This window comes from Onychostoma macrolepis, chromosome 06 (genome assembly GCF_012432095.1).
Source record: "Onychostoma macrolepis isolate SWU-2019 chromosome 06, ASM1243209v1, whole genome shotgun sequence".
NCBI classification, from domain to species: Eukaryota; Metazoa; Chordata; class Actinopteri; order Cypriniformes; family Cyprinidae; genus Onychostoma; species Onychostoma macrolepis.
In genome coordinates, this window is record NC_081160.1 from 26,404,275 (window position 1) to 26,416,798 (window position 12,524).

The window sequence follows — 12,524 nt, forward strand, 5'->3', positions numbered from 1 at the left end:
CCTGAGACTTATATTATATATTGTAAAAAAGGGCATAATAGGTCTCCTGTAAAAATTCTGCATTATATAGTAAATTCCATTTTTATGCCTGTGTTTCCCATTTCCCCCTTTTTATCTTAAATCACTGTAAACCTCCAAACAAGAGGTGAGAGGAAATGAGATAAGAGAATCTTGCAACCTTTTGTCATGTTATTGCTCTTTTTTCCCACTGCTATTTGCACCCTTGGTTGTTCGATAGATGCAATAACCTTTCTGTGGTCAACGGCATCTGGTCTACGCCACCCTGTGTCCCGTTGCCAGGCCAACACAGCCCTGCGGACTCCTCAAAAAGAGCATCTAGCGGAGTACAGCTGCGGCTGTGATACAGCGCTGTCCTGATCCTCGTCCACGTCTGCATTTCTGCAGCCTCAGCCTCAGTCTCTCCATCTGGTCTTTGAAGGAGACCAGAACCCCCAAGTAATCAATTTTTAGTGAGACACTCCAGCGCCTGTGATATTTCAAGTACCTCCTGACTTTGTGAAAAATAATCTCGCGCAGGATGACGTCTTAATACCGGGCCGCTCGGCTTCCTGCAAGTGACTGCATTAAAGGCTTTCATTAACTTTCATTGCAGTTCATTGATGACAGTATTAGCGGGGAGCTGACTTCTTGTTGATGAAAGCCAAGACTGTTTCTGAGTAACAGAAGCCCTTGTTTCGCTCCAGGTGGACTCACCTGCTCCATCTCTGGGGATGCAATTATTCTTCTCGTGGCTGCATGAAGACGCACGCATCCCTAGATGGCTGCGCAGGCAAGCCCTTGCTAATTGGTGATGTCAGCGATTCACCGCTGGCCCTGTTTTCTTTCCTACCGTTCTCGGTTCTCGTTTTTTTTTTTGTTTCCCTTTCTGGCACCTGCTTCATTTTGTTGTTGGTAGCGCTTGCTCGACATTTTCTCCTGCATATGCATACATCGATAAATGTTTTATTCATGGAAATTGCGAATGGAAGTTCCTACCTTCTCTCGCTCTCTCTGACTTTCTCCTAATGCTCATAGCATGTTTGTCAGAGCAAGCCGAGATGTTTTCAAGGAGCTAATGTAATTCAATGAGGAAAAATGTGAGTGTGACTAAAGTTTAATCCCTGTCGTGTTTCATTTGTCTTTCTTGACACTGCAGGGATCTTTTAATGAGCATGCGTTGTTAATTGACTGACTGGGATATGCGGTTGATCGCAACACATGCTGGTTGAAGAACAGGAGGTGCACTCTTGCAGTTTTGAACCCACTTTTCATCCCAAAGGATGCACGCACCTGTTCTTGAGTAATTGTGCTGGTGCCATCGTTTAATTCGACTTTAAAGATCTTGGTTTTAATTAAAATGTTAACTTTGTTTACTCTTTCATGTGTTAACCTCAGATGCAAGTTCTCATAGAAAAGTCTTGTCAGTACTAGTGGTGTTGTTATTCATTGCTGTACGTTGTCATGGAGCAAGACATGATGCAAGGCTTGTGAAATATGTCTCATGCCTTGTGTCATATGTCCTCTGGATATATTCCGTTTGTGTTTGTACAGGTGATTGGCCCCTCTGCATCCAACATCAACAGTAACATGTGACAGTATAACACTCCAGTGTCAAACATACAGGATATTTTTAGACTTCTCCCTCTGGAATTGTGTACATACTGGCTGAAGAAATCTCTTATGGATTGAAAAGTGTTTTTGATAAATACTCTCTTTTGCCCCAGTTATTAGATTTGGCCAAATAGTGTAAACATTGTGTCTGTGGTGCCTTAAAAACTCTGTTGATTTGATTGGCTTGATAGGTCAGCTTTTATCTGAACCCTTACTATGAAAACATTTATGTAAAATATGAATAGTATGTCTGATTTTTGTATAAGAAAATGAATGTTTTTTTTGTTTTTTGCAAGGATGGATTAAATTGATCAAAATGACAGCAAAACCATTTCATTTCAAATAAATGCTGTTCTTTTAAATTCATTTATTCATTGAACTTTTGAGTTCCATTTTGAGCAGTAAAAAATTAATAGTAATAAGAAATGTTTTTTTTGGGGGGGCAGAAAATCAGCATATTATAATAATTTTTGAAGGATAATGTGACACTGAAGACTGAATGACTGCTAAATATTCAGCTGCCGTCACAGCAATAAATTACATTTTTAAAATATAGAGGACAGCTATTTTAAATTGTAATATTTCACTATATTACTGTATTTTTAATCAAATAAATGCTGCCTTATTCAAAATTCCTATCAAACTTATGAATGGTAGTGTATATATTCATATTATATATTTAATAATTCTATTAGTTTTTATTATATTTCAATTTGTATTCTATTTTAGTGGATTTTTATCCTTTTTTATTTGATATCATAGTTGAGATCTGACAGAAAAAGTGGAGCTGAACCTGGATCAACACGTCCAGTATCTTTAATTGTGCACATTAAAATCAGTAATAAAGAATACATTTTGATTTCAGGTTGAATTTTATATCCTAAAAACCTACTCATATTTTGCCAAACAGGTTTTGTAAATCCAAACAGTGTTTGTGGAGCAGTGTTTATCACCGGGTACAGAGGGAATGCACCACAGTGTCTCTGACACTGAAATAAGGGGCTGTCATTGTCATGTCACAGGCAGAATTAGTGGAGATAGTTAGAGCTGCGATGAAGTATCTGTCTGCGTGATGGGAAGCAAAACAAGCCCAATTAAAGCACCCGGGACCTAGAGAGCAGCCGTACAGGTGGCAGAGATCCACACACACTCACCTTGCTCTTTTTATCTTTCAGTTTTATGCACTGTGGATGAAATTCTACTGTGTTAATGTGTAGACAACTGTTCAAGCTTGCTCACACATACACACCCAATCCAACAAAGTGAAAATGAAGGTTGCAAAATAAGGCACTTAGTACCGAATTCGCTCTTTGCCGGTGATGTAAGTATCCACTTACCCCTGAAAGACACATCAGTTCTTACAGAATGGATGGTGAATAGTGACTGACACGCAATTTTGAAATGAAACAGAACATGAGAGCTGGTTATCTTTTTGATATTTGATCAAGTTACAAAGCTTTTCATTTGAAAAATGTTTATACGTATTTTCAGATTTCCTTAGATTTTACATATGTTCTCAAATTTATGCTGATTTCAAAGCAGGTGCTCACTTGATTTCACTTAGCAAAATTGAACATATTTTTGTTTGTTCAATGATATAAATTATTTCCGGACTTTTATTTAAATCACAATTTAATACAACAAAGTCAATTAGTAATATTTTTGGAATGTATTGTATCAAGAGTGAAATTGAAATATAGGAAATAAATCAAAATAATCTGTAATCTGTTATGTTTAGAAAGATATTTGATAGAAATGTTGGAACTGACAGCCTGTTGTATGGATTTAAAGTTGTACTGTTGTTTATTTTATTTTATTTCATTTTCAATCTGAATTGTTTTTCAGATTCTTATATGGAGTGAGCTGATACCCTATTTTTAAATCAATTTTGGAACATAGGAACATATAACTGATGTGTTTCACAAAACAAATTTGTCCTTTCATTTTTGCATATCCAGAAGAAATGTAGAAATATATTTGTAATATATTAACTATTGGATTTTTGGGGAAGCTGACAAATTTTGAATATTATCTGAGGTACAAAGTACATTTACATGGCTTATGGCAAAAACATTATGCAACCAAGCTGCCTAAGATGAAATAATGTTTTAGAAAAGAAAATCCAACATTTTGCTCCTTTAAAGAAGCTTAAAGTTTATCTCTCACTTTGTCTCCTGCATGCAATACAAGCTCTCAAACCAGAAAGCATTTTTCTGTAAATGGAATTAAATGTATTTCGCAGAAAAGAACCCAAAGAAAAAGGTTAGGATTTCTGCTGCTTTTTTCCCCTATTCATTGCTTGTTTAAATAATGTTTTGAATATTTTTTAAGCTGCTCGTATTTATTTAATATGCTGACCACGATGTGCTGACACCCCCTGCCGCTAAAAAAGCTTTTTTTCCTGTTATTATGGAGCTGAACCGTGCGAATGTTCTCTGGTTTTGGTCAGAAAATGCTCACTCCTGCTGCTTGTTAGAGCATCTGATGACCTTTAGAGCTTTTTATGGCTTCAGACTAAGTTAGTCTCAGTTCTACTTCAGAGTACTTTAGTATCAGTTGGTCAGAGATCCAGCGAGGTGAAGTGCAATACTTACGTTTTCTTTGCACAGAACCAACTAACCAACAACATATAAAAAGATATAAAGCACAAATGTAATCAGCTAATGCTGTAGGTGTAAAATGATAGAAAATGATAGTTGCCACTTTATAATATTACTTCAATTCACTTGTAGATTTTGAGACGTGGGAAAAAACATGCACAAGGCAATTTACCAGGCATTGTTTTTGAGAATAGCAACATTGCTTCTATGAAAGTGATTAAAGCTGATCACTAGATTGTGTTTAATACTGTATATTTTATATTCTCTTTTACCAGAATTATTCATTTAATTAAAATGATGACGTTTTTGTTTTATAAATAATTATTTTTTTCTAATATTCAATATTTATGTATTTGACACATTATTTTTGTATCTGATGATGTTAACACGTATTGAGTGAGATTTTGTGAAAAAGTAGAAGAAGCATTAAAATGTAAATGAATATCTCTGAGTATATTTAACAGATTGATCCAAAATAATATCTTGGTGCTTCGTTTTATTTTCACACTAATCCTGTTCGGTCCCATGTTTCAAAAACCCAAAAAGAAATGCAGCTTTAACTGAGTAGGTTGCGTGAGCAATCTCAGTGTGTCACTTCACACGAAGAGCCTCAAATCACAACTGAGAGGCGTTTACCGCACGTCTAATTGCCCGAGCGTTTTCCGTTACAACTGCGCTGCCATAGCGAAGGTTAAAAACAGACCACAGGGGTGACAGAAAGTGATGAACGCGTGTCCTCAAACCCTTGTTCTATAGCAATCAACGGCGATTCCATTACAGTTGCTGTGGTGTTAGTTGAATTAATTGATATGTTTTGTCTGCTTGTGGTTTGACTCTCTAATGCCTTACTAGTGCTGGCCTGCTCAGAGCCACCAGCTAATAGCTTGTTTTGCAAGCAGGTTGGGTGTCTGTAAGTGGAGCGTGCTGATCGCTCTCTTTTTCTCCTTCTCTCTCTCTCTCTCTCTCTCTCTGTCTGTCTGTAGGCAACACGCTGCAAAGCCCTGTGTTCACAAAGCAGCCAGGCAGCATTGTGTTTCCAGTAGACTCCATGGAGAAGAACAGGGAGGTGGTTTTCAGCTGTGAGGCACAAGGTGACCCTCCTCCTTTTTACAGGTGAGTTGACTGCCAACTTGCCACCGCAAAAACACTGCTGTTTGGTCATCTGCATCACTGCTTCGGTAAATTGTACCTCAGTCCCCTTTTTTACGATTCCAGAAATACATAGGCTCTTTCGTGCCAGTGCACATTGGCATCAGTAGCTTTACACCGTGTCCTAAGCATGTGCGACGCGATAAGCGGCAAAATTTTAAAAGTTTTGTCCTTTATATTTCTGCAGCATTGCACTGGGTTGCCCCGCCCACAATGAAATCTCATTGGACCAATGTTCTGCCCGTCATAGCTGTACATTAAACATTTTTCTTAAAAATAGTGAGTGTTTTCAGACAGGTTTCCTGAATGCTGCTCACATCTGCCATTGGTTGACCATAAGATAGTCCCGCCCCAAACTCATGCCATTTGTTTGCTCAATATTCCTGTATAGAATTTTTTTTATAGAATACAAATGTTTTAGTAAAAAAAAAAAAGAAAAAAAAAAAGTAATTATTAAATTGGTGCATATAAAGGAAAATTGTGAAGAAAGATAAAAATTAAACTGATTGCAGATTCGTGTAGTGGAAATTACTTTTAATCAATAAATTATTTAAATTTTTAGAGGTACTTACATTAAACATGTTGAATCTTCTTGGCATATTTGAGCTGTTTTAAAAAAAAAAATCATAATTATTGAGATATGTTCTACCGTTCACAAGTTTGCGGTGGGTAAGATTTTAAAAGATGTCTCTTATGCTTATCAAGGCTACATTTTCTATTTGATTTTTTTTCTTTTTTCTTTGATGAATAGAAAGTTCAAAAGAACAGCACTTGTTTGAAATATTTAACATTTTCTTTTTGGTAAATACATATTTACTTTTTCTTTTGATCAATTGAATACATTACTAAATAAAAGTATTAATTTCTTTAAAAAAACAACAAACAAGCATTTTCAGGCAATACATAATTGAAATATATCTTCAAAAATATTGTCAAATGACTGAAAATAATATTTTTATAAATATTTAGTTTTTAGTAATATACCGGCCTGACCCTGTTTTCGTTCTCCTTCACATGCTGTGATTTCTCAATAGTTAAGTATGTTTTTAAGCATGTCAATGGATCGTCTGGTTCGATGGCTTCAAATTAACGTGTTCCCCTGACACATGTTCAGATGTGCTGCAGAAAGACGGATATATGTGCTGTTCTAGAATTGATCAAGCTTAATGGAAAAGCTAATCAGTAGCTTCCTCTTTCCTGTCAGGAAGCTTGAATCATGGAGCCTTTTGATGAATGTCCTTCTCTCGGCAGCTCTAGTGTCCATCACTTTCAAAGTGCATTAAGTTCAACCTCATAAACTACTCTCATCCCTCCCCCAATGCCTCCATGTCTTTCTAAACCTATATGACTTTCTTTATTCTGTGGAAATGGATAGATTTTAAAAATGTACTCGCCATGCTTTTTCATTCAAATAATGAATCTTCAAAATGAAACTTCACAAAGTATGCAGAAGCACCATAAAACTTTTGATTGTGGCAGTTCTCTAGTTAATTGCTCACAGGAGGCGGACATTTTCAGTGAATAACAACTTTTCAAATTTTTTCCACTTATAGCTATTGTATTGTATAATTGACTTTAAAGTGCACAAGTCAAACGGACCACTTTTACGATACTTTATAGTGTTTTTGTGCCATTTTTTAAAATTGAAAGCTGTCGTTATCATAGTAAATGCAAATGTTTGGTCAGTACATTCTGAAAAATTAATTTTTGTGTTCCACAAAGTCATACGCATTTGAAATGACATGAGGTTGATGGCAGAATTTTTATGCTTTTAGTTGAACTACCATTTAAGCTCATGCACAAGCTCAGAGGATAATCAAAACTGCGATTGTAGCTTTTGAGCTAAGGCATCTGGTGTGTGTCTACCTTCTTGGAAGAAGGTTTTAGTTAAGAATGTGTTACGCAGAAAGACTTAAAGTGTGCAACAGATCCTCAAACCGCCTCCTGTGTCCTGAGCCAGATGGTGTTGTATAGTCTGCTACGTAATGTCTGTTTGAGCATGAGCACGTAAAGCATGTGCTCAGCAAATGGAGCGTCTGGTTAAAGCTGTCACTGCTGCAAGGAATTTGATGTTGTGATCCTATGTAATCATACCTTAGTACTATTATTTTTATGTCAAACTACACTTAAAGTAAAAAAGTGCCTTTCTACCTGATCTGGCCCATAAAAAATACTTTTGTTTGTATAACCTAGTGCAGTCAGATTGATTCAGTCATTCAGTAAACAGAAATAAAAAATATAGAATAATATTTTTGGCTTAAGTAAGCAAGGAATAATGTGCTGTCAGCTGGTCATTATTACAAAATAAACCTTGACAGGGCAATTGCTGTATATTATTTAGTTTTTTTGTATGGCTACTTATAAATTAATGGACATAAAATATTGATTTGAGTTGCAAATATTGTGCGGTGTAACAAAAATAGTTCATTTTTTGGAATAGTCAGCCTTAAATTCGATTTTATCACTGCCACGCAACCATTGGAATCACCTATTTTCCATTTTTTTCATAGTATACATGTACTGTTAGACACATTTTAGGTTCTAGAAATTGATATTATTAATGCTTGTTTAATTTTAGCAATTTTGTGTACATGTCGTGAGCCTGAATTATATAACACTGCCAGTCAAACATTAAAAACGAAACTTTTTTAAAAAGTTTTATTTTCCAAATTTGAATTTTAGAATATTAATAAAATATTTAAAGTGTCATTTTGTAAATACGTGAATACACTACAGTTCAAAGGTTTTGGGTCATAAAGTATTTATTTATTTATTTAGGTTAAAGAAATTTAGATTTTTATTCAGCAAGTTGCATTAAATTACATAAAATGACAATGTTACAAAATATTTCTATTTCAAATAAATGCTGTTCTTTTAGACTTTCTATTCATGAAACAAATTTGTGGAACTATTTTTAACATTGATAATAAGAAGATTTATTTCTGAAGGATCATGTAACATTGAAGACTGGCGTAATGTCCGCTGAAAAGTCAAAATTTTAAATCATAGTAATATTTGTCAATAGTACTGCTTTATTGTATTTTATTTTGAATAAATGCAGAATTGGGGAGCGTAAGAAACATCTTTTGAAAAATAAAATGTAGGCAAAATTCATATCTGACTAGAAAACTAATTTTAAGCAAGCACAAGGTCAAAGGTTTTTTAGTTTGGAGTCAATTGTGTTTAAACTTTTAACTTGTATTAGATGTTGTGTGAGACATCACATGTGATGCATGGCAATGTGATTTTCCTTAAAATACCAAAAATAAAACGCTAAAAGATCATGGTATATCATTGAACAGTCTGTTAACCTTCCATGGTCTGACGCTTTGTAACACCTACTCCTTGTGGAGAAGGTTGGAGAGGCAGCATAATTGAAGTTTAACAACTTATTGTAAATGACACCGCTTGGTTCTCTTGATCTGAGACGACAGCTGCTCCTTATACTTCAGACTTCCCACCTTCTCTCTCTTAGCTTCTCATTCTAATGCACTTCTCCTCTTTTACCTCATTTCAAGAACCTCAGCTTAAAACATGAAGGAGACTAGAGAACACTATAGAGTATCCTTGCATCACCTCGTCGTGAAGTTGAGGGAGAATTGTCAATCAAAGGAGAGCCCGTAGCCATAGTTACAGCAGCAGATGGGAAGTGGCCGTTTTTTTTTAACAGTTACACAAAGTTTCTTGACATGCTGTCATATACCAGCATTCTCATTTGTGTGCTGATAATTGATCTTTTGAAATGAAGTTGTTACATTTTCTGGGAGAACACGGTGGTATTTCTGGCCCCCACGATGAAACGAGAACAAAGCATTGGCGTAGTGTGAAAATGCAAATGTGTCACAAAAACTTGGAGATAAAGAGAAAAAACACAGGCTGTCTGTGACACGAACTGGATGTTTTGTCACCCAAGATGGGAACTGTAGGTGGTGAAATCTCAATTTCTTCCAGGGACAGGGGGTTAGTAATAACTGATGACATCCATTCGTACCCTTCTCTTGTTTCAATGCCATGCTATTTTATATAATTAGATGTCTTAGAAGCGATATATCAACCGATGTTTCTTTTACAAGTTTGATCGCACTTGATGTGGTGTTGTCATTATTCCTAATTGCAAGTGTGCTTTTACACTTCACAAATGGCCAAATCAAGAATCTCAAACAATCAAACTGCTCGTCCCTTTTTCTTTTCATCAGTCTCTCTAAGATCAAACAGAGCAGAAAAGGGCACTTGGAAACTAACAGGAAGGGGAAATCATCTTATTATTGAGCCTGAGATTTGGAAACTCTCCACTCCTATCAATTACCGGCATCTCTGAAGACTGTGCAGTATCATTGGCGGTGGGCTACAAATATGAAATATTTATTGCGTTTTTGTCTTTTGAAAACACTCGGCGTGGGGACGGGAACGTGCCGGCGTCTTTTATTTAGAGGTACTAGATTCAAATTAGACACAAGAGCAGAAGTCCTGAAAGAAGCGATGTAGGGCTACACCCATATTATTTCTGAGCTTTGCATAGAATCGCAGTCGCTTCCCGGTGTGAAGAGTCTTTGTGTGTGCAAATGACCCACCTCTCAGAGGGCATTAGTGAGATTCAGTTTTTGTTTAGGAAAATAAGAAGCATCTGTATACAAATGTGAAACAGACAAAGAAAACAAGATGTCGAACTACAAACACCATTTAGAAAAGCACGTGTTAATCTACCACATGCTAAACGGAGCGATTTAACATTAGATTTCTCGCTAGTTAAAGGGATAGTCCACTCAAAAATTCTGTCATAAAATATCATATACACACCCCCAATTCAGATAATCTGAAGAATGTTGTTAACTAAACAGTTCCGGTTCCCATTGATTTCCATTGTATTTTTTTGTCCATACAATGGAAGTCAATGGGAACCGAATCTGTTTAGTCGCCAACCTTTTTTTGTGTTCCACTGAGGAAAGAAAGAATTTTTGGGTGGACTATCCCTTTAAAAAGGCACACAGCTATCATGTGGGCCACTTTTTTGACTTCATCTCAATAAACCATGAATTCAGAACTATGTTAGCTTTGAAATGAGTGTACTCCTAAATGTTTACAGGAAATAATGTTATACCAATTATGTTATGCTCTTCTGGGAAAAAAAAAATGATGAATTAACTTGCACCAGGGATATATGTACATTATACCAGTTTTAGTCCAGTAAAAATGTTGTCTACTGCAACATCTGCAGCTGAGATTGGTGGAAGGTGCCCTGCTTTGTTCCTGACAGGCGGTCGAGGACGTAACCCTAAACGTGCCGCTAACCCTAACCATATTGAGCCTGTAAGGCTAATCAGCCTGTCAGACACAAAGCAGGGGCACCTTGCGTATTTCGCAGACTACCAAAGCAAAAATGGTTTATCATGTGTCTTGAACTGAAGGTTGTTGGCTATATAGAGTCAACAAGAAATCCAAACTGACCCCATGTATGTTCTAATTTGGTTCCTGATGTTATTGTAAATGATTCAGCTGTGCGTGTTATTCCAAAGGTAAAATAGTAGTTAGTTTTCAAAATTTCTGTTTAAAATTTTGAGCTGCTGTCACCAAGCTTTAGATTTCAACCCCTCTCCACCAAGAGACCACTTTTCACGATTTAGTCAATTACTGATGGATGAAATCATCTCACACCCTACTTTTTAAACATCCTGTTTCACTCAAAAATATGTCCCATCACATTACAGACGTAAATCTGGTTGTAAGCAGTCTGGCAATGATGTAGTGATTTGATATTGGCTAAAAAAAAGGATAAGGCCTTTGATATGTCAACATGTTTAGGAAAATCTGTTTAACATATTTTATGGGTTCTTAAAATGGGGAGTAAAGATGCTGCAATGGGAGGTTTTAAGAGAAGTTATTGTTTATTGAAACAATATTAAACCTATATCACAATTTCATTTTCAACTCTCATAACACACACATATAACCTCATGAACGAAATGCAGTCATCATCCCATACCACTGTTAATGATGAAAAGACAGCGATATTTCAAAGTCTGCTTTATATGTGAGTATTTGTATTGATTTGGCAGCTTGTTTGTTTTAATAAGACTGTTTGAAAGGTAGGAGAATCCGATGATAACTTAAATGAATTCTATCCCTCAGTAATCTCAGTAAATTCCTGTAGTAATCACACTGCATGCTATAGAATATGGGGGTGCTCACTGCAAATATTAGTTTTGATTGTTGCTCTGCCAAGATAAAGCTCACATTTGATGCTGTATGACTTTGTGTTCAACAAGATGGATGGTCACAAGCCGTGCCATTCTGGGCATTAATCTTGGTATGGGGGGGGGGGGGGGAAACAGGCTTATAAATTTATCAGGACTACAGCTGGTTGCTTTTCATTTAGCAGACACTTTTTATGCAAAGCACTTTACAGTGCACTAATTGCAAGGACAATCCCTTTGGAGTTAGTGTAGTGTACTAAGTGCTTTACTCTGGAGTCTAATAATTGTGGATCTTAGTAACTCAACACAGTTCACTGGTTCTCTTTATGTGGGATCACACTTGGAGGTTTTGTTTTAACAGCCCAGATTTGTACCCAATGGTCTGATGACACTCAATAGTTGTGCAAAACAATTGGTAACACCAATTCCACCCTGCTTCCGGCGATGTGTTTTCTTATAAAACTTTATTAGATGAGATTGACTGCAATGTTTGTAACCCTGAAGATTTTCTGTATTACTTCTTATTTTTCTTCTTATTTTTTGTTTTACGTTTTATTCTGTATTTTACAAAGTGTATAAATGAATTTGCTAATGAACTACTCAGAAATACATTCAGTATGTTCATTCAATATTATATAGTTGTCCCAAAAACTTATCTCAACAATATTTCTGTTTTTGTAAATTATTTTTTGTTAAATTAAAGTGTTATGTCTTTAAAATAAATGATCCTTTTTAAGAGTGGCTTAAGTGTCCAAATAGTTTTTATAGCCACTTTATATTTACATTTACATTTACACTTAATCATTTAGCAGACGCTTTTATCCAAAGCGATTTACAAATGAGGACAATGGAAGCAATCAAAATCAGCAAAAGAGCAATGATATGCAAGTGCTATGACAAGACTCAGTTAGCTTAACGCAGTACACGTAGCAAGGATTTTTTTTTTTTATTATTTAATAAATAAATTGAAAAC

At 35.8% G+C, this 12,524-nt stretch overlaps 1 protein-coding gene across 5 annotated transcripts in view; it reads left to right on the forward strand.

Moving 5' to 3' along the window:
• cntn4 (contactin 4) overlaps window positions 1-12,524 on the forward strand; it is a 151,823-nt gene that overhangs the window by 47,820 nt on the left and 91,479 nt on the right. For all 5 annotated transcript variants that reach the window (XM_058779014.1, XM_058779009.1, XM_058779011.1 and 2 more), the window contains exon 3: window positions 5,195-5,324. In XM_058779014.1, the coding sequence (XP_058634997.1) occupies window positions 5,195-5,324 (130 nt within the window). The remainder of the gene's footprint in view (window positions 1-5,194; window positions 5,325-12,524) is intronic.